Source organism: Leptonotus elevatus, chromosome 16 (assembly GCF_054856555.1).
Source record: "Leptonotus elevatus isolate MCC_2025b chromosome 16, RoL_Lele_1.0, whole genome shotgun sequence".
Taxonomy (NCBI): Eukaryota; Metazoa; Chordata; class Actinopteri; order Syngnathiformes; family Syngnathidae; genus Leptonotus; species Leptonotus elevatus.
In genome coordinates this window covers 10,332,301-10,359,665 of record NC_141254.1, presented here as the reverse complement: position 1 = coordinate 10,359,665, position 27,365 = coordinate 10,332,301, and the positions used below count along the sequence as shown (strand labels likewise).

Below are 27,365 nucleotides of genomic sequence, written 5' to 3'. Positions count from 1 at the left end.
AGCCATAACAATACAAAAGTGTCTTTGTGAGTTAACCAAATGTGTTATTTTTCTGGCAAAAAGAAAATATTTTGGGGAGATAAATGCTTTCTTTTACACGGCTAAAATCAAGGACAAGATTTCATCAGTTGATTTGGATCAGCGGTCTTTACATCATCATGTACATTACATGACTTTTCAAGCCGTGTGGAAGGTAAAGTTCCGAAATTAACCTGAGTCACTTTGGGTGCTGGCTTCCTTTTTAAATGGAGGAAAAGCGTAATTTGCGAGGATATGCAAGACGCGTAGCTTGCGGAGATGTTTGCCCGATAGCGAGTGGGTGAAATCTCAGGTGGATGTGTGCTGCTGGGGTCTGGGAAAGGAGTTTGGAAGGGCGCTGAGTCGGGGCTTTGTTGCGGGAGGACAGTGGGGAGTAACTGGAGAGGTGAGTGAGGGGGAAGCAAGACATGTGAAAGGCTTCAAGAGTGAGGCCAGGACCCTTACTACCATTAAGACACACTGATGCGCTCTCAGCTGAGGTTTCTTTTAGGAAGCCCCTCAAGACAGAGTAGAAATGGACGCATACTGATCAGTGAAAGGCGGAATCACACAAAGGCTGAGGATATCAAGAGTTGGCGATGGGCAGGTGGCAGAGGAGGAGAGGGCCTTGATTTGGGTGTGTGTTTTGGGAAACGCTGTGTATGAATACGGTGGAAGAGATTGCGGTGTCTTGATCGGACCTGGCAGTAAAGTTGCTATTCATTGATGCAACAATTGGCTTGAAAAAATTGCAATGCAATTGGGAAAGTTGCCTTGGCTACTTTTCTGTATTTGCCGGTAGTATCAGAACCAGGTCGTCAAGGCAATTTTTCCATCTTTGACGGCAGCGTCCGAATCTATAAAAGACTGTCATTGGAGGAATGTTCCAAACGAGAATGATTGATTTCGCAACCATCTAACAGACTAACTTAGGCAAATGGTTAGATCCCTCCAGGAGTCCAGCTGGATTGGAAACAAACTTTCTATATATAGGCGATAGGTCTCTCTTTCAACTTCGTTACCTGATGCAGTGCCGGTCAAGGTATATGCATCATCACGACTTCTGAAGAACCCATCAAGCCTGACCTTCACAAAGCAGGTCCACGGCTGGATACCCCGATGGGAGTCACAAAATACACAGAGTGGGGGAGCAAGCCACCCCTGATCCTGGCAGTTACCCCTGCCCTTGCCTCTTAGTGCTCCCATTCAAGACAAACTGAACCTTCTTCCAGAAACCCAAACCTTCTATGAGTCCTTTGAAGAGCACAATAAACTTAAATCCCTCCTCACACCAATGCACTTCATAATACAGGACGTAGCAACTGCACCTGCTTGGATTTTTTTATGAAGGTATCTGAGCCAAAACATTGGAATCGTGTCACTTGAACAAAGTCTTGTGACGCTACATTACGGACATCCTGCAACTCTTTATGAGGAACCCTGACTTGGAAGTCCAACTTACTTTTGAACTTCTCAAAGAAGATCTGTTCATAATGGAAAGGACGAGCCCAGAAACTTGAGCCAATATGAAATGCATGGAATAGGCTACATTGATGCTTTGCCAAAAGTCTTCATAGACCAGACAGAAATGTCCAGAATCCTGTCAAATCTGAGCGACTTCTTCTTGGTCTTAAAGACGATGGATGAGTTTGTCCCAAAAGATGCCCCCCCCCCCTCCCCCCAAAAACTCACACACAATTCAAGGATAGGATCATAATTTATTTCTTCAAGAGAAGTCAAAGCAAAATTATTCGCAAAAGTACAGCTGTGAAAATCATATTGAGAAATTAAACACAAAACAACGTCACCTATGGCACCGATCCAAAAGTTATAAATTAATACACTGTGACGGCACAAGGCAAAACATTCGACATTGGCACTTTACTATATTTGAGATTTTCCTCAAACTTTTTCTTGTGAAAATAGAGTAGAATTTTGCACTAAAAAGGGTAGCAAAGTGAAATTTTGCTCACAATCCACAGCAGTTACGGCTTTTTATCATATAATTCATTGAAACCCTCAAAATACTACAAATATCTGTCAAGTATATATATATATATATATATATATATATATATATATATATTATAAATAATATATATATATATATTATATATATTTCAAGCACATTATGTATTAAGATTTATACAAAATTGCACTCATATTGTTGAGAGTGACACATTTTATACACGACTAAAAGCAAATCTCAGAATATTACACCATATAACAATTCACGTTAAATCCCATGATAGTGTTCACCAAATATCAGACAAAAATGTCCACCAAAACCTCACCCAAATTTTCAGTTTCTTGACATTTCAGGATGTCTTCAAACTCAAAAGTAAACTTGCGAAGTGAGTCACTTTTCTGCACAAATACACCAAAAACACCAAGTTTAAATATGAGGCAAGTTTCCCAGAAAGGTCCTGGTCTTTAGTCCAGAAACCGCAAGCATTTGTTCTGTGTGGGCTTTCCCAGGTTCTCGCTGGGTTTGTGTAAACTTGGCATTTCAAAAAGGACATTGTCGACAGTTGTAAGTTTCAGATTTTGCAATTTCATGATGGATATGTGATCATTTCAACTAACATGTACGAACCTTTTCTCAGCTCGGACTCACCTCTTTGGGTGGCCTTTTGTTTTGTTTTTCACTTTAAAACTCCAAAAACCAAGCCAATGACCATTTTTCCAGACTATATGCTGTTACTTTTTCCACCTGCATTGAACCATAGGCATGTCTAGCCTATTTTTTTTATAGGTGTGCTGTTATCTCTGAAGAGAATCCAACACCCCCAAATTTTGCGAGGTTCAAGTAAGAGCGTTTGAAACTCTCCAGGTTCGTTTACCTGCCAATTGAGTAGATGCACCTGTGGACCCAGATTTACCACCACTGTCCGTTTCTCCTGACCTGTGGCCCATCATTTAAATAATTTTGATCATCAATAGTGAGACCAGTAGATACCGTGCCGTGGAAAACAAACATCTCCCGAGGTTCGGAAGAATCCACCTCCCTCGTGCTGGTGGGAATTCATTTTCTCAATCAACGCCAAGGTAAGCTAGTGGGAGAGGTCATGACCCCCCACATCCTGTGAAAGAGCGGACACTGGAGGTGTCAGGTTTGTGAGGGCGATGTAAGAAGGGTGGCATTCAGGCGGAGGGGGTGGGGTGGGTGGTCGCCATCCCTCCCGCCACCCTATCGGTGGAACCGGCCCAGTAGATACAGAGGAAGTGACCTGACACCACATCAGGTGTTTGGTTACCATCTAGTCTGGGTCACGCAAATTTTGGACGGGGTTTTTTTTTTGGGGGGGGGGGGGGGGCGATGATGGCTGCGATCACTTAAGCATACGAGAGGTTAAGTGTTTTGCAATCAGTAACTTTTTAAGAATGACACGTAAAATTGTACGCATCCGAGCGAAAACAATTTGCGGTAAACAAGTTGAAAAGCCATCTAAGCCGAAACTACAAACAAGTCTCTGGTAGTCATCCATCCGTCTTCGATCCAAACGTCCTCCATCATGGTTGGACTTGATGAACCAACACTTTTCAGACTCTGCAGTTATTGGTTAATTCTGTGAGAAACAGGACATATGTCCTGAGATAAGGCTGCCTGTTAGCCCAAGATGTTGGGGTTAATGAACCACTGACCCTTGAACTAGCGCCAACATTTTTTGCAAAATACGACAAATTCAAGAAAAAACAAATCCAGCGAGTCCTGTGAGTGTCTCCCAAAAAAACAAAACAAAAAGACAAGAGAGTCCTACCTCAAAGATGTGAGGAGCTACAGCGGCTTTTCACCTTGGGCACTACGAGGATCTCGTCTCCATCTCGAATGCTGTACGAGTGAAGGGCCCGGAAGCCGCACTTCAGCTCCTCCGGTCCCAAAACCGAAGACATTTCCCGGTCGATGTAGAAGAGCCGGGTCCCGTTGCTGGGCAGCTGAAGAAGCGCCCTCAGCTGCTTCCTCAGGTCGCTTACCGTCTGCTCCAGGCGGAGGCTGACCGTCTCCACCCTGTCGCCCCAGCGGACGTCCACCGTCGTGCAACGGGGGCTCAGGTCCACGTCGGCTAACGGGGCCAGCTGACCGTACTTGGATATCAGCTCGTTGTATCTGTAGGATGACGACCGCTGGAGTAAGATCACTGAAGCTCTTAAATTGTTTCAAACTGAGAGCTACTTCTTGGATACAGATTAGTGCGAAGGGTTGCCAACCAGCTTTCTAAATTATTTATATTCATTTATGCGGTTCTTAACTTGGGTTTGATTGAACCGTACGTCCTATGAATATGTATTCACATGTAGAACGGAACGTATGGTGTTCCACAGGGGACAATTCTGGGGCCTCTGCTGTTTTCATTGGATTCCATCTGAAGAAAACAGCGCTGGTTGTTTAAAATGGGAGCCAGCGTCCTAACTGCATGATTTGCTAGGCCAAGTTGAGCAATTCTAGTCCAGCACGACTAGCTAGCTAGAAAAACTAAAGGAATACGTCTTTCCGGCATGCAGAAGACATAGGATGGCTTTGAAATTGTGAAAACTGCCTATATTGACTAGTTTGCACTATATTAGCGTCAAAGGTTAAAAATGTCGAACTTGCCGCCTCATCTTATCTGAGTGCAACACTCAATATTCCCTCTCTGCCATGAGGTCCCGTCTCCTTTCAATCCCCTTTCAGTCCCTCTGCTTACTTGAGTGCAGACTCGCATTTCATTTTCAGTCTGGTCACTCCTCTTGCAACTAATCCTTCCTGTCCAGCTCGCTGGGCTCTTTTCATGCTACGCCTGTTTCTCAATGACTTGCAATGTCACACAAGACATTTAAGCAGCGCTAAACCCCTGATGGACAGATAAACTCAAATTCTATGACACCCCCCAACCACCACCACCACCACCACCACCACCACCAAACTCCGAACTCAGTGTCGGTAATCCACCAGATGGTGCTGTTTTATTTATTTCTCATCTGTATTTTATATTTAACACAGAGCAAGCAGAGATGTTGAGATGTTCATCATTCTCTACTTTTGTATTTAAGCAATGACTGGCATATGCCAATTTTTCTTATCCTTTGATGGGGCGGTTCTAATTGATCCCCATGTAATCTGCCTAGCAACAGACACAAACTTAGATTTGAAATTTGACAGTGATTTGAAACTAAAACGTAAAAGGGAGCACATAAGTCCAATTCTGGTCTCTCTCTACCTACTGCCTTTTTAGAATTTGTTTTAAGATTCTTTCATTTATCTTCCAATCTTTAATTGGTCTTGCCCCACCTTACCTCTCTGATCTCCTCCACCCTTACGCACCTACCCGGTGCCTCAGATCAGCGGAGCAGACATGACCGGAGGTGCAAAGGACTAAGCGGAGGCTTGGAGGGGACCAAGCCTTTAAACTGGCCGGTCCCTCCCTTTGGAACCACATTCCATTAAATATTAGGCAATCCCCCTCGCTATCCACTTTTCAAACTCGTCTTAAAATAAATGTTTATTCTTCGGACTAAGTCATTCAATTGGACAATTAATACACGAGATCATCATCCGCCAAATGACTTCTTTTTTTAAGACCAGCGTCATCTCCAGTGACATCAAAAATCAGTCGCCTCACTTTAGGTTATAAGCAAACAAAGCAGATGCATGCTCTTAAAATATAGATTTGAAATCTTGCTGGTACCTTGTGTATCCGTTTTCCCAATCAGAGAATTCCCAGCACAAAGAAGTCATTGAGCAGGGAGAGAGTGGTGCCATTGTCCCCTCACCAAAGGTTACTCCCCCCCAACCAGTTACAAACTACACGTTCTCTCACTGAGTTACATGGAATGTCTGCAATAAAGTGCATGGGTGATCATGTGATCAATAGTCAAAATAACAACTGGGCAAAAAGTGATGTCGATAGACACTGGGCCGTTCCACCAACAGCAAGTGAGAATATGGAGTCGTCACTGGTTGTACCCATTGAAAGCCAAGATAGCTCATTCTCGTCACTGTAAAGGTCAGCTTCTGCTGAATTGTGTCACATTATACTCGGCTGTTCATTCTTCAGTCATCAGCCGTGGCAAAGCTCAGTTCTTCATTTAGGTCTTTTGTCGCACGTGCTAAGCTAGCATTAGCATCTTATGGCACAATAGAGCCACTCTGAACAGCAAAATATGCAACAGGTGTAACCGCGGAAATGTGAAATTAAATAATAATGCTACTTCTTTTGGATGAGAATATTTCAGTTTGGTTTTACGTAGTTTTTTTTCCATTTATGTTTAATTGTGCGTAGAGCAGGAGTTGGCCATTATGTCAACTTTCCGAGGTTGTGACTATGCCTTTTCTCAAACTGCTGTGATTTAGATTTCATTTTCACACCTGTATGGGCGTTCCTGCTCCGGACAGTCCTGGTAGTAGCGGATGAAGAACCTCTCAGCAGCTTCCCTGTCGTTGGCGAACACCGCGCCTCCGTTCAGCACCGAGATGTTTGGCAACCTGTGTAGCAGAGGCAGTAACTTTGCCACTTGGGATTATGAAAGATGCGACAGCTTAAAACAGTCAACGTAAAGGCACGGTACTTTTTATCCTTTGAGGTATTTTGACTCACACATGCAACATAAATGTTATGAGGATTCTCAAAGGGAAAGAGTTCCCGGGGTGCACGGCGTGTGTTCGACCTTACTGTGCTAAAAGGAGGCTGCGGCGCTCTTGTGTGTTGTACGGTTGCAAGAGCGGAATCCCCATCACTTTCAGTTCTTGCAGCTTGGGGAAGAAATTCAGCCTCTCGATGTCCTCCCACTTACTCAGCGCTATTTGATAGAACATTGTAGTGATTTAGACAGATTTGCTTGCATTACTGTTGGAATCTCAATTATGATTTACTCAATTATGTTTACGTTTCGAGAACATCACAACAGCACACAATCGCATCTCTCCTGACCCGAGTTGTTGAGGCTGATGCAGCGCAAGTTGGGGAAGAGTCGCTGCAGCGTTTGGTGGGTGTCGGCCACGCTCTCCACGCTGTTGTTGGCCAGCACCAGCTCGCTGAGGCTGGGGTACATCAGTCCGAACTTGCGCACCTCTGCCCAGTCGCGCAGGTGGTTGTCGGTGATCTGCAGCAGGCGCAGGGACGGGCAGGACGTGCGGGACTGGGACACGTGCTGGTAGTCGTTCAGGCACAGGAAGAGCTCCGTCAGCCTGAGGGTAAACCAAAAGCACAAATATTTGTTGATTGAGGCGAACCTACGACATGGTTAATGGTCGGTGGACATACTCGGGCGTGTTTTGCGTGAGCGTGTGCACGGTGTCCCAGCTGACGTGCGTGTTGATGAGGACGAGCCGGCGGACCCGAGCGAAGACTTCGGCCATGCACGGCTCCAGCGTGGCGCCGCTCAGCGGGTTCATGCTCAGGTTGAGGAAGTCCAGACGAGGGACGTTGGAAACAATGGTGCTGATCTGGCAAACATGCGAAAAATCACATTCAGGTTTTGTCAGGTTTTTTTTCCTCTTCTAGGCAGTCATAAAGCAGCCAAATATGTAAACCACTGTTGAATAAAAACGAATAAATATGTTGAGAGTAGACGGTCGCTAGGACAGTGATTCTAAAGTATGGTACGTGTAACACTTGTAGTACGCAAACTCCCTCTAGTGGTACGTGAAATAATCACTTACATATTACAATTGTTAAGCAATGTTCTGTTTAACTTTTAAGTAGAATACCTCTGAATTTAATCCATATATATATATAGAAAATAAATAACTGCTTTTTCAAATATTTATTTCGGTACACTTTTTATTTGCAAAACATTTTAATTGAATCATTATGTGGGGAAGAGTTTTTAACTTTTCTAAGCAAGCACTGTGTTTTTACGCTGGCTTACAATAACACTGATAAATATTTTTAGGAATAGATTATCGACAATGCTGTTGTGTTTGTTTCTTAATTAAAGGTGCATTGTGCTGTTTAAAAAAGGTAATATTAAAGCTTTTTCTACATCATGCATGCGCCACCAATGCCCAGATGAGTACGAAGAGCCCTGACTGTTTTAATCTACTGCACCTATCAGCTTTTATCTTCCCTTTTATATAGTGCGGACACTCCAGTTTCCTTAGGGAGGGGAAGGGCGGAATTTTTCTTACCTTATTTGAAGTCATGTGTCCGTTTGTCAACTGAGGCTGTCGCTTTAAGATCATACATACATACTCGCACGTGTACCATGAACGAGCCTGACACAGATGCTGCAATTACGCTTTGGGCCACAGGTGGCAGCCATGAGTTAAAAAAAAAAAAGTTTCAAACTGCACAAAGATCCTTTAACATAAATGTTCATGGGTTAATGTGACCCGCTGTAATGCTTAATCATCAAAAAAACAAGTGTCAATTTGACCCGCAACATGACGCGAGGGTGTGTAAAAAAGTCAAGAACCACTACTCGAGGACATTAAAATATTCAGTGGTTTAGTTGTATTAATTTTTTTAAATAAGGGGTTTGCTGGGAGATTTAATATATATATATATATTTTAAATAGATGCCTATTAAAAGGGCATTTTAAATTAGGCTGAATTGAGGAGATGAAACACATAAACGCTATTATTTTTGAATTCATGTTCTCGCATGTCATAGGTTGCCATTTTAAACGGGGCTAAGTTTATATATGTGCATTTGTGAAGGATGTTCAGTTTATCAAGCAAGTTGTCACTCAATGAACTTATTACTCATGGCTGATGTAAGAACAGCAGCAGTTCAGCTCACCTCTGCCCATTCGCGGATCTCATTGTAGGACAGGTCCAGCTCCACCACGTGGGCACAGAAAGCAGCGATGTCGGACTTGTCGCCCGCCTTTTTAATGCCGCAGTCGTTCAGAACCAGCACGCTGGGCAAGAAAAGGCGACCTGTCGACAGGGAACGTCGGCATAAGGATGAAAAGTGCCACAGAATCGCACCGGCAACCGCCGATAACCTTTGATCGGCGAACCAGGAGGCGTAGGCAGCACCACGACGCCCACGCCTTGGCCGTACGGGAAGTTCTCCGTGTTGTACTTGTCGCTGATGACCTGCACGAAGGTGCGAGCCTCCTCTTCATCGTAAGACTGATCCATTGTCTCAGCCCTAAAAAGATGGTGACTCTTTTTTATTATGTGATTCATGGTTTGCGCTTCTTTATTTAAACTTGTATGACAGTAATGAAAACCATAGATTTCCTATTGGAAAACTTTATTTGAACTTTCACTACATCAGTTATGTAGCTCATGTTACTAAAAAGAGGGTGGGGGTTTGCGAGGGGCGCCTTGAGCACGCAAACCGAGCTCACGTCGGCGTCAACGCCGGCCGGGAGAAGAGGTCTAAAAATAGCCCGTCAGCGCGATCACATCAGTGACAAGAAAGCCAAAACGTGAGGCGACACGAGCGGGCCGCGCTGACGTCGCCGGATGACCCTCCACCAGCCACCTGTCCACTCACCGAAGCCCTCTGCGCCCTTTCCCAAATCAGCAAAGACATTTTTTCAAACCATGACTCTTGAATGATAACAATTCCACAATAACAATTCCACAATCATTCTTTGGGATCTTGTCTACATTTTGGAAGTAATCAACAGGAACATCACACATTGTGTATTTAACCAAACAACAGAATTTAGACATGCCCACTAGCATAATGCTAACACACAATGAAAAATGTCATTGCGTGGCTAACAAAGTTAACATTGACAGTCAAAAACATTAACGCATGTGTCACCAAAAATATTTAACAAGTTGCTGCCAAATAAAAAACTTGTATGAAATGTTCACATTTATAGTGGGGCTTTTTGTGATTTTTTTAAAAATTTTTTTTTACTATTAACTCATTCACTCACAGCCATTTTCACTGAAGCAACCCCCTTCACTCCCGGCTGTTTTACTGGATTTTGACTGATTTTGCAAGGCCCACAAAATATTGTGTTCTATTGCTATAAAAACACGGAACCTACCAAAAGAAAGATAAAAGTCTCTTCTTTCATCAGGAAAAAAAGTATATTTGCATCTGTTTCCGTTTTGCAGCAATTAGCATTAGAATATAGCGAAGTTTCATCATTATTCACACATCTGTTTAAAACAGTGAGGGAAAGAGCTTTTTGCAAATGGCCCTAGTTGATCTCTTATACTATGCTGCCACCTGCTGGCCGTTTTTGTAATAACTACCATTGCTTCAAGTGTTCTCTTTAGTTCAGAGGCTGCATCAAAGCCTTCTGGATGCGCTAACATAAAAAAAAAACATTAAAAACCGTACATACGTTTTTGGTACCACGGTAATATTTAAAATAGTACGTATTTGAGTTAAACGCATTTGAGTTAAACGCGTTATTCAAGTCTAAATGCATGATGAAGATAATTGTTTCCATGATTGACATATTATCAATATAGTTGTTAATAATATGCTATGAAAAATCATTCACCATTTTATTTTATTTTTTTAACTTACAAACTCTGGAGTATATGCTTTACGTGACTACTAACAGACACAGCATTTTTTTTTTAAACATCTTTTCAAAGTGACTTTTGGAAACCAACACCAGCGGACGACCGGTGACCTTCCAAAGCAAACCAATTTTAAAACTTGCCACTGACCTGCAATAAAAATAGGCGGTGAAGACAGCAAAAATAAACTGCCTGTCAGTCAGTGTTCATTTGTGCTACTCGCTCACTGTGTGAACATTAATATCCTTTTGGCACTGCGATGACATCACTCAAAGTAGACCTTATCCCTGTGTCTGTCCCGGTGAGGACAGTCCCTCTCTCTTATCTATCGTGATCAGGACTATCGCTTTCAGACAAATCATCTCGCAACGACCCAACAGCTCGAGTTTGATGTTGCTGTCGTAAGAGTTTCTCACAGATCCGCCAAATCTTACCTTTGATGTGGGCAGAGCAAAGCAAAGCCGCTTTTCAGCAGCGCGTCCGATCACATTCCCCTGCTGAGAAAAGACATGCGAAAATGAAGAAAAACGTCTGAGAGCAGGGAATGGGAAAATGTGTACAATAGATGGCATGCTTCTGCGAATTTTATAGTATGGATGCCATTGTGAGTAAAAGGAAGACAGAAACACACGCGGAGGAAAACATTCTTTCTTCCTCACGGGCGGTTATTACGGTAACAGCATGTATTATGTTGCAGACAATAGAGCAAGGAAGGAAGATCCTTTATGCCTGGTGAACATATGTCACAGTCTTGTGAAGACACAGACATCCACCTTGCACTTTGTCAAGTAGCATACGAAGCAATTACTTCTTTTCAGGAATAGACCACGGGGACTTATGAACTGCACAGGCGTCAGAACACGTGGTTACACAGCACAAGAGAATTTTACTGTTTATCATTAGATTTTTTATGACAATTCAGTGTGTTTTAAACTGTACATTATCATGACCTACTACTAAGTTAGCATATGTTAACTTAGCGAGGCTACAGTGTGTCATAAGAATATATAATCGCACGGCACAAGAAGGCACACTCTTGAGTGTTTTTATTTCTATTTTATATAATTGGATTGCTGTATGGCCTTGAAGTGTTTGTCATTACTAGGCTTAGCATAGGTTAGAGATGGACAACCTAAGAATTGTCCCAAGGCACGCTCAACTACTGCCATACTAGCAGTTTTCCAATTTTTATGGCTTGAAAGTGTTTTTCCATACTAATATTTACCAAAATAGTGACATTTCGGGTAAAAATAAATAAATAAAATTAACCAGTTTGCGCAGAATATGTAGTCCAAGAAAAGTCATGTTCAGTTATCGCTGTTAATGTTTTTCATTTATTATTAATATGGCCGAGAGGTATTTTTCTAACAAATAATGAATGGTAGTCATGAGGTTCGAGGTTTCATTTTATGGTCTAGAAAGGTGTTTCATACAAAATATTAATTTAAATGATGACTTATTACCAGAGTTTTTTTTTTTTTTTTTTACTTTCTAGACCTGGAGTTGACACCTCTGCTTAGAAGGTTGGTTAACAACGACGGCATCTCCGTACGCACTCGGGTAACGTCATCGATGTCGTAAATCGAGGACTGCCTGTGTTTTTAAGAACAAAGACTCAAGGGGAAACAATTAATTAAACGGTTTTTTTCAAAATCACTATTTATGCCGAATTGAGACACAAGCCATGGCGTTTGAGAAAAAAGCCAAAATTGTTGCTTCAGTCATCGAATACGCTCGAAAAACATCTTAGTCGCGATAAAAATACTAACATTTGAACGGGTTTCGGCAGAAGTCCAATTGAAAGGGCGATAACCCAACAACGAGGTCTGTACGGCGTTGATAAATTTGGCCAAGAGATAAGACAGTTTATCAGTGTTTAATGTAGCTGCTTTGCCAGTCAAGACAAGGACGTAAAGGAAATGTGTACAGCTGTGTTACAAATGTAGCGCTTAAACTAACTTGTCCCGTCGTGACATGTACTGCAATAACTTCATCCTCGGCGTCTGCTGTTGAGTCAACGATGTCAACTTCTTAGCTTCGTCCTTTGAAAGCGACATGGTTATTTTTGTGGACATTATTGACTGCACTCACCGTGTACCATCCGGAAGCCACTCGCTGTGTTATGTTTGTGTTTTTCTTTTCGCTGGTGGACTGTCAGTGGATGCCGGAAGTGACGTTGTTTAAATGGCTTTAAACTTGAACGGGGCTCCTCCTTGCGCATCTTTGAAACAAAACATTAAAAAAAGATTATCACACTGAACGTGAAGCTAAATAGATAAAATGGAAGAAAAAATATATATATATAGAAAAATTAAATGTGTTTTTCTTTTCACTGGCAGCGTGTCGAGAAGCGTGTCGGCGTTAAGCCGCGCCCACTGAAATATTGACGTTTGATTGGCTTCAAACTTCGCGTAGTTTAAAAAAAAAGGTTGGATTACAGGTGGAAAAAAAAAATTGAATAAAAAAATATTTCGAAAAATCTGAGACGGTGGTTTGTTTTCGCTGGCGAAGTGTCAGTGTAAACCACGCCTACTATTCCGGAAATGACGAATTTTAAACAGATTTAAATTCGGTCGCACTCCTCATTGCGCAATTTCAAAACATAAGAAGTGGTTCTTGCGCAAGATACAATAATATACATTAAAGTTAAAGTCAGTAAAATTAATATTATTCATTATATATTTGATACATTGCTGTAGTTTGCATTGTCGTTGCTTATCTCTCTGAGTGTGTCAATCACAACTGAGCATTTTGACTTTTTTTAGTGTTTTTTTTTTTTGCCTAATGTTATGGCCAAGAATGCCTTGTGTTACAAGGAAGCCTTGTGTTCATACAGTACTTGGAAGTTGGAAGACTCATGTAACTAACCTGCACAGGGACAGTTAGAAATGGGCTAATCCGTATGTGGTTATGTCACAGTTCATTGACTGTATTTTATTTTATTTTTTTACAATACACAATAAAACCTAAGAAATAGCATGACCAGTTGTCTAACATTTCATCCAAGTTTATATGTGGGTCCAGAGAAAAAATTAGTCCAGGTGAAATCGGAAGAAAAGGGGTGGGGGTGGGGTGGGGTGTCCGAGCAAGCGCTCGCCTAATCCTGAATTATCCTGTGACTCAGACGTGACAGGAGAAAGAATAAACTGTCAGACGCAAAATAAACAAGCACAGGAACACGGTCTGTTGTATTCTAGGTGACCAAGAAGAAACATATTGTTCCTGTTCCTTTACCTGTATTTGGACCACAGGTGACAAACATGGCGCTCATGAGGTCAGGGTGGCTTTGGAGACAGAGTGAGTACATTTGAGTGTTGATGATAACACGCCAAGTGTTACTTATTATTGGAATGATCGACCATGTTTCCCACCCGATAGCGTCTGTGCTAAAGCGCTGGAAGTTGAACTGGTGTGACCTCTGGGTGGACGGCACCCTTTGCTTCTACAAGAGTGACAGCCGGCGAGACCTGGAGCACCGCGTCAACCTCAAACTCACGTGCATAGATGTGCGCTGCGGCCTAGAATGTCGAGGTACGGCATTGTTGTCGTTTAGCCGTCCTTAATGGCAGCATGCATGGTGATAAAAAATGTTTCTGCGGGGTTTGCTCGTAGGGGTGACGCCTCCCGAGACTAACCCCCAGCCGAATATCATCGTCGTGCAGTTCAAGGACAGCTCAACGATGAACCTGTGCGCCAACAGTGAGGACGAGTCCATGTAGGTGTTGTCGAGCTAACCGCATTTGACCTCTGTTGCTACCCAAAACAGCAGCGTCTATGGAAAAATAAAGTATTTTAGATAGAGGGGGGAAAAAACAAGCAATCATTGTAATTCTGTGCAAACACAGACACAAAATACGTAATTGCTCATTTGAAACCTGTTGCTAACCAAAACAGCAGTACCTATATATATATATATATATATATATATATATAAACTTTTAGCAGATGGTAAATAACTTCCTGAGTAGTATTAAAAATATTACTTAGCATAGCTGTAGACTCACTGATGTGGTTGCTCCTCGAAAAGAAAACACCGATTGGCGCTACGATTAGGGGTGGCTCCACAATGTTAGATCAAGAAAATTGTAGTTGAACAGAACAGCAAGCAGCTCTAAAACCAGTGCATTGTAAAAGCACCATGTTGTCCATTATGAATTCTTGTCCCTTCCTTTCAGTGCGTGGAAATTAACCATGCTGGAGATCAGGAGGAACCCGGTAAGATCCACATTCTAAGGTTTTTTTATTTTTGGGGCGTATAAAAAGTCCAATATAAGACTGTTTTTTTTGTTTTTTTTTTCATCCGCAGGTTTTCACGTACGATCCCAACGATGATTCCTATCAGGCCATACCCCTCAACCACTATCACACCATCTACGTGACGCCTGGAGCAGGACCAGGTACAGTCGGCTCTCTTGCAATATTTGAGAGTCAGAACTTGTAAATTGAGAGTTTTTGTTGATGGATCCAAACAATTTGCGATTTGGAATGTCAAGTAAGCACGTATTTGGCAATGTGTCGGTCAAGGACGTATGTTGAACTGCGACAAGCTTTTTAACACTCAACAAGGTCTGCACGGCAGCCATGTTGTTTACTTTGAACTCAAGCGCTCCAAAGTTCCAATTTCCCCACTTCCAAGCAGTCCCAAATACAGCATCAAAGCCCCCAGTTTTGCCCATTAACGCGATTATCATCGCCATCCGTTTCCTCCTCAGGCAGCCATCAGGTGATTGTTCAGAGGGACCCGTTTGACGGGGTGTTTGACCACCTCGCCATGGGATTACTGGCAGGCATGGCGGCAGGAGCAGCCATGAGGTCTTTCCTCTGGGCGCCCATGTTCTTCTGCTGAGACCACGCACCTCGAGCCTAACATATGAGATAAGACGCTTATTTTGTCAAGTCAATTTGCACCTTCAGCTGCTCTTTTGTTATTCTTTTTTTTTCCGGCTTGTGTTTAAAAGTACAAAACATGAACCACATGGACTAAAGTAATTGATTTATTAGTAATGATGTCAAAAACATCTTTGATTCAAGGCTGTTAAGCAGTCACCCTTCAAAAGTCTTAGACCACCATTAGAGTTGGTTTGGCAGTGCTATAGAACTCGGAAGGCCACAAACCTCCGCCAAGGCTGAAGTTTTTTAAAATTTTTTAAACAGATTCCATTCACTTAGTGGCATCATCTGGAAAGTTCAAAATTTCATCAAATGACATAAAATTGGATAAAAATAATAGGATACACAAAGTGTTATGAAATGTGTGTTTTTGGTGTAATAACAGTCCTACGAAAAGGTCATTTGAAGAGCAAAGCTTGTGGTGGACTAACTTTTGCACAATACATCTTCAAAACCTAGAATGAGGATTAAAGTTGAAGTCTGCTCAATTGTGTGCGTCCTACGCGAGTCTTTTCAAACCCTGAAAGCCAAAGAAGGCCTTAAAACAAGCCAAAATCCACTTCAAGGTGGCAACAATTGGTGCTCAGCAACTCCTTATTTAGCAAGTACAAGAAGCTGAATCATTGTATGGATTCCAGATTACTGATTGTCTTTAGTGATTGTGATGAGAAAAAGCAATTGTCACTCCTCTTTGCACATGACGCCACTCTGTCCATTCGCTTTGCCGCCATCTAACTTGCCCTCCGCCCGAAGCCTGCGGATCTGGTCTAGTGGACCCTTCCCCATCAGGGCTGACGGGTGTCGGTAAGAGCCCCCCAGACGGTCCCACAGCGTGAAGTACTGGCCGTAGTTGTAGTCGAAGAACAGGTGGTGGTCGGTGTGATGCGCCGAGCAATTGATGGCGCCCGTCATGGCGCTGGGAACGCGGTAGTCGCCGTCGTGGATGGAGATGGTCCAGATGTTGACAAAGACGTACAGCGCCAAGTAGAGCACCTTGTGGAGCGGGAAGAGGAACGGGTAGATGTGGTACGGGAGCCCCTGCATGAAGCCGTCAACCGGGTGGAAGGCGTGGCTGGCGAACGGCGTCGGGATCTTCCACACGTGATGCGGCTTGTGGAAGAGCTGCGGTCAACACAGCACATTGGTTTTCGGAAGTTCTATGCAACATGAACGGTTCGAACCAAAGTTCTTTGACCAACTTACAAATTTAAACTAGGCCTGGTTTAAAACACACACAACTCACATGGTGGATAAATGATTCATACGTCATCACAAATATTAGCATTATCGCCTCAATTTAGTTGAATACTTAATCACTTAAAACTTGATTGGTCAACTTTTGATTATGGCGGCCTGTCTAAAGGCAGTCTTAAGCAAAGTTTATTGCGCCCCCAGCTGGTGAGATACATACATTATGCTTCCTTTATTTCAGAATGGAGCAAATCTATCATAACATCATTTGCAACAAACATTGTCATACCAATCCCTTTGCCTTGGAACATTTCCCACCTTTGTTAATAATAATAATAATAATAATAATAATAATAATAATAAAAGATCCGTACAGTAGGAATGGCTGGGATTGCACTCACCTTATAAATAAGCTTATGATGTAGGAAGCGATGAATCCAATAGATGCACATGTCGGTGAAAAGCAGGAACGAGATCATACTCAGGAAGAGCCCAGTCCAGCCTGCAAGTGCATAAGATCCGTCAGCGGCGATGAACATTCGAGAGATTTAAGCCAGGAACAACATATGAGCGTACCCAACGGAGAGTCGTGGACATTGTCGTACACTTTGCTGTATCCTCGAACTTCGGCGAAGAACAAGGCGACGGTGGGAACGCTGATGCACGGCAGAGAGGTCAGCGCGTATTTGATCTCCCTGCGCACCTGATTCTGGGGGAGGAAATTGTTTGTTTGTTTTAAGACCAATGTGAAATGTCCATGGAGTGAACGTGTCAGAAATGGAGGTCCTTAATTCTGTCAATAAAAATCTATCAGTTGCTAGCAACTACGAAGGGTAGAAAAGGTGAACCTTATGCTTTCACCCCAGTAACGAACTTGTCTACAACAACAAAAGACAAATTATTGGATTCCAAGGCTTGTACCTCTTTGAGAGTACAGTAAAGAAGGTTTGGGTATGTCCTCAAGCTGTAAAAGTCAAACATCAAGCGTATCTCCCAGTGACAGACCATTATGCTACGAAAGGTACAGTCTAGTATTACCTCAGGCTAATATTTTACTCCAAGGTTGAACAAAAAAGTAAAAAGGATAAAAACAGGATTTTTTTTTTTTTTTACCACTTTGGTGCTAAACTGTTCCCAAAGGCATAATTACCGGACTCCAAGGTAACTGTCGTCCAAACAAGTACAGGTTTCTTCCCAAGCGTTAAAAATCCAGTGTCAATGGTACAAAAACAGAATCTTTTACGTGATACACACCCTTAAGTAATTCACATTATATTCCTTAAGGTACTAAGCTACAGACTCTTAGGCAATATTGTACCTTGTCCAGGTCCCAAATGCTATAAATTGAGCCTTTACTTTTGAGGTTACCATTCCAGTTCCAAGCCAGGAACAACGGTTTGACCTTGTCCTAGTCCAACAAGATAAGAGATTTTGAATCGTTTTCGAGTACCAGTGGTAGAATTAGCAAACATTTGAGGTTACTACTCTAGTCACAAGGATTACACCCCTAAAAAGGTAAAATTTTATGGACTTAAGGATAACGTTGGACCCGCGTCAAAAAGTACAGCTCCGTGTATCAATTGTACAAATGGGTTAAACTAAACAAGCGCCCGCAGAAAAGGATCATGAAAGTACCTCTAAGAAGTGTGGATGTTTCATGAGGTCATGGTCAAAGATGAAGTAGTAGCTGAGGGCCCCCAGGCCCAGGTAGAGGACCGCTGCCCCGAGGTTGGTTACCACCAGCAGACTTAAGATCTGTCGCAGGGCGCCGTCCTCTGCCCACGACGCCGGGTACACGTACGGCGTGAAGACGTAGTAGTCGGCCACGTTCAGCACGAGATCCATGGCTGAACCTGTAATGTACAAATATGTTTGTGAACAGCATGACAGTGCGCGACAGGTGCAGTATCTGCACTTTATTATTTATTTCTCTGATGACTTTTTAGTTTTACATCACACATTTGAAAACAGGCCTCTACTCCATACTTTCTAAAAAAAAAAAATGGGCTTGCTACTTTTTTCAACCAGCGCAGATGACAACATGATGTGAAAAACTTAGCGACAAAAAGTCAACTCTGCTTGAGATTGATTGAGTGACTGACTGACTGGTCTTAAGTGGGGAGGGGGAGAGAAACAGGGATAACAGCGAAATAGACAAAGGCAAACTAGAGAGCATTAATAATGAGTAAAAACATACAGGTAAGATGTATTTTTTTCACTCATTGTTTTCCTTACAGCACGAGCGTAATGCAAGTTAATAAAAAAGGGAAACTAGTTCATGTGCAGGTTTTTTTCCTACTGTGCCAAATTATCAAATAACTTTATTTTATATAATTGACAGAAAATAACCAAACTTGTACCTAGGGCACATTTCAGGGTCTGTAACTTTTACTTAAGAACAGGAATTGAATAATATTTTCTAATTTGACGTTTACAGTATTTACATATATTTTATAACTTTGATCCGCCTTATTTACAACTCAGAAAAAAATAGCAATGACTTACTATTTTTATTTTTCAAAAGGAAATGGCAGGCATTTTCTATTATTACGTTATCAAACCCAGCTCATTTATCTCATGTACTGCACATGAGACAAAATAACACTCATAATTATTTATATATGTAGAGTATTCGTCATGACCCACTTCTTGAGAAAACAACAAAGCTCTCCTACTCGGTCCACAGACTCCACACACACAAGCCCAAATACGATAAAAGCTTGAATTATAATAATTTTGTAACATAAAAAAAATACAAGTAATTTAATGGACATAAAACACTGTAGCCTACCTGGTGTTACTCGACTCAGGACAGGATCAACATTGAAAGGTACAAGCTCTGCGTGCTATAGCCAGACAGTAACCAATGAGTGAGGAGTACTTGGTGACGTCACCATCAGGTTGTCCAATGAACACGCAGATGTTGGTCACATCACATCTGTTGCCTTTCGTCATTGGCCAATTGGACGATCTGCTCATGGCACAAGACTTCCGCTGGTCAGAATCAGCTCAAACGCCCCACAAAATGTTAAAAAAAAAAAAATCACCTTAAACGCTCCGCTTGGAAAAGGGACAATACAGGTACAAGATATTTTAACCCGTCAAATGAGCGGTAAAAACGGGACATCGTGACATCGTCCACAAAGCTCTTAAAAACAAAAACAAAAAACTGAGCATCGTGCACAAACAAAGCAATTTAAACGTGACTTCGTTTAAAATCCAAACATATCACACGGTGAAATATAAACTCATAAATGCTTGCAAGGGTTTACGTCTTCCACTCAATTCGGTGTTATTTAACGTCTCATTCATTGTGTGTATATTAATAGCATTTGCTCAAGAACTTTCAATGTCTTAAAAAAGAAGAATTCATAAATGTAAAAAAGCATCCACCAGATGGCGCCATTGTTCCAGGCAGAATCATTTTACTCTCGAAATGCCAGAACAAATGCAGTACAGTAGGCAAGCGGCCAGGAGGTCAAGCCATTAACCTGAATGTCATCACGCTGACGTCATCACAAAGCTTATTAGCCATATGACTGTGATGTAGAGCAATATTCCTTTTTCTGGGTGTCATCATGGCCAAATATGACTGTGGGCTAGAGTCATTTTGCTCTGCCGATATCATATTGTAGTCATACGACTATGTAAGAGGGGCACAACTGCCAGGATCTTAACCAGTGCTTGAATTAAGTGGGAACTATAAGCTTGTCAGCGCCAATGTGGCACTGAACCAAGCAAATGGAGAAGAAAATGGATTCCATGGACAATTACTCCCTCAAGCAAAATGTGCAACTCCTACAGTATCAGACAGAGAAGTTTAGACAGCTGTGGACTAAGGGAAGTGAGTGTTTCGAAGAGCTCAAGCATTACTACAACCAGCTCAATGAAGAGTGGCAAACCCAGTGGGTGAATAGGGAGGAAAACATAGCATCATACCTGAGGCACCTGGAGTTGGACTACATCAAATTGCTAGAGGAATATGCCAAACTGTACAACGCGCGGGAGGCCAAGGAGAGGATTTTACTCAAAACCAATGCCGACTTACACAAGTTTAATTTAGAGCTTAAGCAATACTACGTGCAACTCAACGATGTGTGGCAAACCCGCTGGCTTAAACGGGAGAAAAGCATAGCCTCCCAAGTCAGATATCTGGAGGCGGACTACAGAATACTGGCCATGGAAAAAGCCGAGCTGTCTCACCGGATGAAGGCCAACGAAAAGATGTTCTTGAAAACTAAGGCCGAACTGTACAAAACCAGCTTAGAGCTGCAAAAATTAAGAGCTTCCAAAGACTCTCTCTCATTGGAAATGACTGAAAAGGAGGTGAGCTGGAAACGAGAGAAACATAAACTGCTCAAGGAACGACAAGAGTTTCTTGACCACGTCAAGCAGTTTGAGCACTTGATCCTGCGTGTGGTACGTATACATTCCATTTTTATTTAATGTACTCAACAGTACAGGATATTAAAGGTCCCATGCCCATCAAAATCTATATTGAGTTGTGTACGCTACGTAGTTGTGTACGTTTTAAAACAACCTGCTAGCAGACGACAGCGCTCTTATAAGTGTAAATATTGCTTGCCATTCACGAATCCTGCGGCACTATCCGCCATGTTGAAACTTGAAAAGTTCTCTCAGCTCGGAAACTCGGGTATACAAAATAAGTTCCCAGTTGTCCAGTGGAAAAAAAACGGCATGAGGGGTCGTTCACGTGCAATTTTCTACTCGACCTACTTTACCATAATTTCGATACCACACGAAGGCGGCATAACCCTGTCTCAGGATGCTCTTTTTCACTATTTGTGGGTGAACAATCCAGTTTTTGGTGAATTCTGCTTAATAATGAGAAGGCCGACATCACTACAAACCATGAGTCCTTAACCTGGGTTAGATGGAACCCCAGGGGTTCGCCGGAGGTCAAGACACACGCCTGACTGAATGATTGCTGATAACACTCAGGGCAATAGTCATACACATTACCCCAGTTATTTTTTACTTACCTCTTCAAAATATATTTTTTTAAATTAAGTCCTACAGGTTATATAGGTCTGATTAATGGTGAAAAAAGTTTTTAAATCACACATCTTTGTCAATTTTTTTTATAATTGCAAAATCTGGTATTTAAGTAGGGGTGTGTAAACTTTATAGATCCGCTTTATGTGTGAGATACTTTGCCCACCACAATAGGAAAGTGCCTGACTCTGTACTGTCTCTTTTCAGGAAATTGCTGTCATAGCGATGGAGGAATGGACAAAGCTGAAACAGGGGGACAACAAAGCCAACACTGAGGACAAAGAGTGTATCAGGCAGCAGGAGGAAGCGATAGAAGGAGGCGACGACAAGCTGGAAGAGAGCGACAACAGCAATTGCGAGGCCAGTTATGAAGAGGACAAGCACGAGGTAAATGAAGAGGAGCGAGGGATGAACGATGAAGGAGATGGGGAAGTAGCCATGTGCACAGAGAGAGTGGAAGAGAGTGGCGAGGAAGAAGAGAGTGGCGAGGAAGAAGAGAGTGATGAGGATGAAGAGAGTTACGAAGAAGAGAGTGATTTGGAAGAAGAGAGTGATGAGGAAGAAGAGAGCGACGATGAGGCGGATACTGAGGAAGGGCAGGACTACGAAGCCGATGATGGAGAGTGGGAAGACTGCGACGACGACGAGGAGTGGGAAGAGTGCGGCGAGGACGAGAGGGAGGATTACCAGGAGGAGGAGGAGCAAGAGGAGGAGGGAGAGGAAGGGGAAGATGGTGACCGGGAGGAAGGGGACGACGAAGGTGACCAGGAAGAAGATGGGGAAGAAGAGGATGATCAAGAGGACAGAGGGGAGGAAGGTGAAGATGGTGACCAGGAGGAAGGAGATGAGGGTGACCAAGATGAAAACGGTGACGCAGAGGAGAGGAAAGAAGAGGATCAAGACAATGACGACAAACCAGTTGAAGAGAAGGTGGAGGAAGAGGGTGCCACGGAGGAGGTGAAAGAAAATGAAAGCCAGGGTGAGGAGCGTAACGAGGACGAAGACAGTGCCAAAGTGGAAGACGGGAAAGAGGGTGACAAGACAGAGGGAGAGGAAAGCGTCGGTGAGGGGCAGGAAAGGGAAGAGAGTCCTAATGAAGACGGGGAAGCAAGTGCTACTAAGGAGGCGGGCGGTGAAGAGAGTGCTAAGGTGGAAGAGGGTGAGAAAGAGGAAGAAAATGCTAGTAACAGTGGGCAAGAGAGTGTCACAAGGGAGGAGGGTAGCGAAAAGAGTGCCGAGGCCGAGGACGGGAGTGCGGCAGAGGAAAAAGAGAGTGACACAAAGACAGAGGGGGAGGAAGACAGGAAAGAGAGCGAGGAGGGTGAGAAAGAGAGTGCAAAGGAAGAAGGGGGGAGTGTCCCAGAGGAAACGAGAGAGGGGGAGGAAGAGTCCGTCAAGGCAGACGAGGGGAGTGTCACAGAGAAGACAGAAGGGGAGGAAAGTGTCACTAGTGATGCCAAAGAGAGCGAAGCAGGTGAGGAAGAGAGTCTCAAGGGAGGTGAGGAGGGTCGCACGGAGGGGGAAGAGAGCAAAGCGAAGGAGGGGGTTGAGGAAGAGAGTGGGGAAGGTGCCAAGGAAGCGGAGGCAGGGAGTGTTGTCGGGGAGAGTGAAAAGCAGGTGGCGGAAGACGGAAGTTCCAAGGAGGAAGAGGGGAAGGAGAGTGCCGCCAAAGAGGAGGAGGGTCTTGTTGAGGGAGAGGAAAGTGTTAAGGTGGAAGAGAGTGACCAAAAGGAGGTGATAGAAGAGAGTGCCAAGGAGGATGGCGAGAGTGCTGCTGATGCCGTGAAAGAGGGGGAAGAGAGCGACCAAAAGGCGGCGGGGAAAGAAGACAGTGCCAAAGAAGATGAGGGGCAGGAGGCGAAGGAAGAAAGTGCCAAGACAGAAGCGGCTGCTGATGCTGAGGGGAAAGAGAGTGACATGAGGGAGGAAGGGGAGAAAGAGAGTGCCAAAGGAGTCGAGGAAGAAAGTGTGCCTGAGCACTTAAGGAGTGATACGGCGGAGGAAGATAAGCAGGAGCCCGCCACGACGGAGGAGGCGAGAGGCGGTGTAAAGGAAGAGAGGAGCGAGCGCAGCGTGGCAGAGGACAGAAAGGAACAAGAGGGGCTCGCTGCCGATGAGACGGGGAAAGAGTGCGAGAGAAGAGAGAGCTACTTTGAAAGAATGATTAGCCGCCTCACCAAGAAAGACCGGGAGGAGAGGCGGGATCGGGTGAGGCGAGAGGTGGAGCGGATAGAGCAGGAAAAGAGGGAACGGGCAAGGAGGGAAGAGGAGAGGCGAGAGGAGAAGAGGAGGAGGAAAGAAAGGAAGGAAGAGGAGGCCAGAGAGAGGGAGGAGAGGAAATCAAAGGAAAGCCAAAAATAGGAGAAGAATGACAAGGAAAAGGAGGTTGGGTAGCGCAAACGAGAAGAAAAGCAAGCGTGGTAAAGACGGGGCATCTTAGAGGACCATTGTATGTCCTTTCTCTACTTCACACTTCTATGAGACAGACGTTGCTGTCCCACGCCCAGATTTGACAAAAGTTGGAGTCTTCCTTTAGTCATCTATAATCACTTTCCAATCCGCTCGGAGGAGGGGGGGAAAAAAAATGACAATGAGGTAATTAACTCGTGAAGCCATTACCTTATATAACCAATTTCAAAGACAGGTTGTACACTGATTGAAATTCGATGAAACACAGCTGGCTGATTTCTCTTTCTCCATTTGGTGCTGTGGCAGAAGGAACTCTTTCAACAATGGACCGTTTGCGTTCAACTCCCAGCATTGCCAGTGGTCATTATTCCAAGAAGCGCCAAACGTTTGAGCAATAATGATCCAAGGCAACAGTCTTAGACTTTCGGCTACCCGGATCCGCTAATACCCTCTGTGTCTTGAGTCCAGTTGCCTTGAATAAAACATTTGGATTTTGATTACCATGGCATTCATCACTGTGGATTTAAGAGTTGACTGGACTTGGTCCTCAGGGTATTTGGGCCAAATTACAAATTCACCCAACTCGCCGAGCCTCAAAACCAGATCTAGGTATCCTAATTGCCCTCAACCGCTCTCGTTTTCCATCCGGTACTGCTCCTTCCTGCTGTCACTCGCACCTGCCCAACAGAACAGTTCATCAAGGCACATCACCAGGCTCTGAACTTAGACTCCTCCCCTTCACAATCTATACGATACCGCTTCGCTAGACTATGCCAACATGGAAGACTCTTCACTAATATGCCGAGCAGTACATCACCACTTTGTCAAGCCTTTAAAACCCGAAAAAAACATTTCCAGACTTTGCCGCAGAGACGCCGGAGAGGTTCAAGTATGTCCCGAACTTTTCCCGACAAATCTTTACACCTTACATAACAAACCTCCATTCCTATGCCGCTGTGATGATGCACATCACCCTCCCAACTCTGGAGCACCAATCCTGAAATCCGCATTGCTTCTTTCCTCAACATAAAAAAAAAAAACAGTTCTGTATTTTGTCATGGAAATCACTGGATGTTACCTCGTTGCGCCCGTAACACTGACTGTTCTAGATATTTTTTTAAAATTGCTCAGACTGGTTGAAAACAAGCAAAAATACTCGGTAGATCATTGAGACATGTTTGACAACCCATTGCGGTGAAATGGTGCGTCACCGCACCTTCATGGGCAGCGGAAGCTAGCAGTTAGCAGATGAGTCAAAAAATTAGCCGAAAGCTACTTGAGGCTAACCCCGATCGCCACGAGCCTTAATAGATTCCTATCAGCAGCGAGAAACAAGAGCAGTGGCACAAAGTGAAGCTTCATCACCAGATTATTTTGTCCAGTAATGCGCAGACCACAACTGTGTGCTAACAACAACTTTATTCACCATAGCGTAACCAACGCCGTTACTGTCATAATACTTGTTGGGATATGCCAAATGGCCGTGGCTTGTTGAATGGTGAGTGATATTTTTAATTATTATTATTTTTTATTTCTGTCCTTGAAAATATGTTTTACCATAAAAATGGCCAGCGGCACCAAAAAGTTTGGGGGACTGCTGCCTTTATTTAAAAAAAAGGAAAAAATATATGTATGTATGCAATGTGCATTGTTGGAATGTCACTGCTAAGTAAATATTTTAATACAATTGATATTGATTTATTCTTTGAAGCTTTAAACGTCGTGCAATTTTAAAAGTACGGGAACATCTAAAATCTGAAGGACTGCGGCCCTCGAGGACCAGGATTGGGGACGCCTGACCCAATCTCACAATGACCACAGCGATCTGTGCTTAATCCCCGTTCTCTACTCCCTCATCACCAAAGATATGCTTGGTCATCAAGTTTACAGATGACACGGCAATGGAGGTTTTATCGACAAATAAGTTAAGAAATGCAACACCGCTCAGTCCATTGGATTGTGAATCTTGCAGTGAGGAAGACAACATTCAGTTTGGGTACTAGCACTGACAGACATACTCAGGGTTCGTGAATCCAGGTCCAGAAAGTCAAAACTTAGGCTAAAGACAATCTGTGGCAGGGTTTTGACTTTCTGGACCAAGATTCCCCAACTCTGACCATACGACAGCAAAACCATGTTCAAATATCGAAATTCACAATTTATTCAACCCTCAATTTATTCATCCAACATTTGTTGTACATTGTTGTATAAATGGACTCAATTCAAAGTGGTTTTACTTTTATGGAACTGAATAAACAATGTGAGCAAACGTTAAACGCGATTATCCAGAAAAAGGGAGAACACACGAGTAAATGTGATGTTTGCCAGAGAACCTTGGTTCTCATCATGTGGCCACTCGCGCTGTTTGAACCTGAAATTAACCATCATTGCCTGGGGCTCCGAACACATCAATCTTGAACTTGTCCAAATGTTCAAATCTGAAGCCTTGTGCGCTTCCATGTGATATTTATCAGCTTCCTGGATGCGTGGCGGCCTTTATTTGTTCCATGCCTCGTTGTGTATTCATGACATGAATAATGCTGCAGATGCTAATCGGATGGCGGACCAAAGAGCGCTCCCCAAAGCATCCCCCTGGAAAACCAATCATCCGCGTGGCCTTCTTAAACAGCAACCAACCCCTCCCCTAGACAAGATTGCACTTGAGGAGAGCGCCCTCTCCATTTTGCATCGTGCCGGACTAACCATGGGCACTGATTAGAAGCGTCCACCCCGCTGATAGAGGCGTTGTGTCTTGATTTTAATGAACTGCTTCACATTAGCAAAGAACCTCTTTGAACCGTGTACACTTGCCTCTACTTGCCCTCTTGCCGGGGGGGGGGATGCCAATGTTAGCAGAGCTTGCAACCCTGACACGATTGTGTACTGCTGTGCCGTCATCCTCCGCAGTAACTTCAGTGATAAAAAGTGCTACAGTGTTAGCACGTTAACGTTTGCTTCACCTTGCTAAATCAGTGCGGCAACAACGGCCACGTACCGGGCGCTCCGAACAGGAAATCGGCCCCGTAAAAGTAGCCGTTCTTAATCAAGAGGCTCTGGTTTTCTTGTGGAGGTTTTACTGGCCTTAGTTTGAGGTCCATCTGTTGTGGTAAAAATGCAAAGCTTTTGCCCGGTCTACGTTCCTACCCATACCTAAGATCACGAGCTGTGTGTCATGACCTAAAGGACACAATCCCGTATACAAGTGCCCGGGCTCTCATTCAGAGATAGGGTGAGAAGCTCGCTCATCAAGCTGCTGCTACTGCTCCGCGTTGAGAAGAGCCAGCTGAAGTGGCTCGGGCATCTGGTTTGGATGCCTCCTGGACACCTTCCTGGTGAGGTGCTTTGGGAAAGCCCCAACGGGAGGAGACGACCCAGGACACGCTGGAGAGACTGTCTCTTGCTGGCCTGAGAACGACT

At 43.6% G+C, this 27,365-nt stretch overlaps 4 protein-coding genes across 8 annotated transcripts; 2 read left to right on the top strand and 2 right to left on the bottom strand.

The window, feature by feature from the left end:
* Positions 1–1,716: 1,716 nt before the first annotated feature.
* LOC147160668 (tubulin-specific chaperone cofactor E-like protein) lies at positions 1,717–12,906 on the bottom strand. Of its 4 annotated transcripts, XM_086057976.1 has the most exons (10): positions 12,534–12,897; positions 10,877–10,939; positions 8,948–9,096; positions 8,740–8,879; positions 7,260–7,441; positions 6,927–7,183; positions 6,669–6,795; positions 6,365–6,481; positions 3,780–4,126; positions 1,717–2,385 (listed from the first exon to the last, which is right to left on the bottom strand). In XM_086057976.1, exons 3-9 carry the CDS (start codon positions 9,084–9,086, stop codon positions 3,781–3,783), a joined length of 1,308 nt encoding a protein of 435 aa, XP_085914102.1. In that variant the 5' UTR covers positions 9,087–9,096; positions 10,877–10,939; positions 12,534–12,897; the 3' UTR covers positions 1,717–2,385; position 3,780. The 4 variants fall into 4 exon arrangements, with proteins under 4 accessions (XP_085914102.1, XP_085914104.1, XP_085914103.1 ...); XM_086057978.1 differs by having other exon boundaries at positions 1,717–4,126; positions 8,963–9,096; positions 12,534–12,906; XM_086057977.1 differs by having other exon boundaries at positions 1,717–4,126; positions 12,402–12,545.
* Positions 12,907–13,550: 644 nt separating this feature from the next.
* Positions 13,551–15,820, top strand: plekhb1 (pleckstrin homology domain containing B1). Of its 2 annotated transcripts, XM_086057675.1 has the most exons (6): positions 13,551–13,739; positions 13,821–13,973; positions 14,055–14,157; positions 14,618–14,657; positions 14,749–14,839; positions 15,155–15,820. In XM_086057675.1, exons 1-6 carry the CDS (start codon positions 13,703–13,705, stop codon positions 15,286–15,288), a joined length of 558 nt encoding a protein of 185 aa, XP_085913801.1. In that variant the 5' UTR covers positions 13,551–13,702; the 3' UTR covers positions 15,289–15,820. The 2 variants fall into 2 exon arrangements, with proteins under 2 accessions (XP_085913801.1, XP_085913799.1); XM_086057673.1 differs by lacking the exon at positions 13,551–13,739 and having other exon boundaries at positions 13,760–13,973.
* On the bottom strand, positions 15,424–19,400 carry sc5d (sterol-C5-desaturase). Its single transcript, XM_086057672.1, has 5 exons — positions 19,315–19,400; positions 18,159–18,376; positions 17,100–17,232; positions 16,925–17,025; positions 15,424–16,454 (listed from the first exon to the last, which is right to left on the bottom strand). The coding sequence occupies exons 2-5, from the start codon at positions 18,366–18,368 to the stop codon at positions 16,014–16,016; spliced, it is 885 nt and encodes a 294-aa protein (XP_085913798.1). The 5' UTR covers positions 18,369–18,376; positions 19,315–19,400; the 3' UTR covers positions 15,424–16,013.
* Positions 19,401–20,184: 784 nt separating this feature from the next.
* On the top strand, positions 20,185–25,639 carry LOC147160665 (uncharacterized). The gene is made up of 3 exons (XM_086057593.1): positions 20,185–20,942; positions 21,747–22,698; positions 23,470–25,639. The coding sequence occupies exons 1-3, from the start codon at positions 20,265–20,267 to the stop codon at positions 23,898–23,900; spliced, it is 2,061 nt and encodes a 686-aa protein (XP_085913719.1). The 5' UTR covers positions 20,185–20,264; the 3' UTR covers positions 23,901–25,639.
* Positions 25,640–27,365: the final 1,726 nt, after the last annotated feature.

Bases quoted from the DNA above. Each gene is read 5' to 3' on its own strand.
- LOC147160668 (XM_086057976.1), bottom strand. From the start codon at position 9,086: ATGGATCAGTCTTACGATGAAGAGGAGGCTCGCACCTTCGTGCAGGTC. The intron at 7,442-8,739 runs GTGAGCTGAACT...CATGTTTGCCAG, and splicing joins AGATCCGCGAATGGGCAGAG to ATCAGCACCATTGTTTCCAA. The intron at 4,127-6,364 runs GTGTGAAAATGA...GTCATCCTACAG, and splicing joins GAGCAGGAACGCCCATACAG to ATACAACGAGCTGATATCCA.
- plekhb1 (XM_086057673.1), top strand. From the start codon at position 13,760: ATGATAACACGCCAAGTGTTACTTATTATTGGAATGATCGACCATGTT. The intron at 13,974-14,054 runs GTACGGCATTGT...GTTTGCTCGTAG, and splicing joins CTGCGGCCTAGAATGTCGAG to GGGTGACGCCTCCCGAGACT. The intron at 14,158-14,617 runs GTAGGTGTTGTC...CCTTCCTTTCAG, and splicing joins AACAGTGAGGACGAGTCCAT to TGCGTGGAAATTAACCATGC.
- sc5d (XM_086057672.1), bottom strand. From the start codon at position 18,368: ATGGATCTCGTGCTGAACGTGGCCGACTACTACGTCTTCACGCCGTAC. The intron at 17,233-18,158 runs GTACTTTCATGA...TTCCTCCCCCAG, and splicing joins AACATCCACACTTCTTAGAG to AATCAGGTGCGCAGGGAGAT. The intron at 16,455-16,924 runs GTGAGTGCAATC...TGTTGACCGCAG, and splicing joins ATCATAAGCTTATTTATAAG to CTCTTCCACAAGCCGCATCA.
- LOC147160665 (XM_086057593.1), top strand. From the start codon at position 20,265: ATGGAGAAGAAAATGGATTCCATGGACAATTACTCCCTCAAGCAAAAT. The intron at 20,943-21,746 runs GTACGTATACAT...GTCTCTTTTCAG, and splicing joins AGCACTTGATCCTGCGTGTG to GAAATTGCTGTCATAGCGAT. The intron at 22,699-23,469 runs GTGAGAAAGAGG...TGAGGGAGGAAG, and splicing joins GAGTGCTAAGGTGGAAGAGG to GGGAGAAAGAGAGTGCCAAA.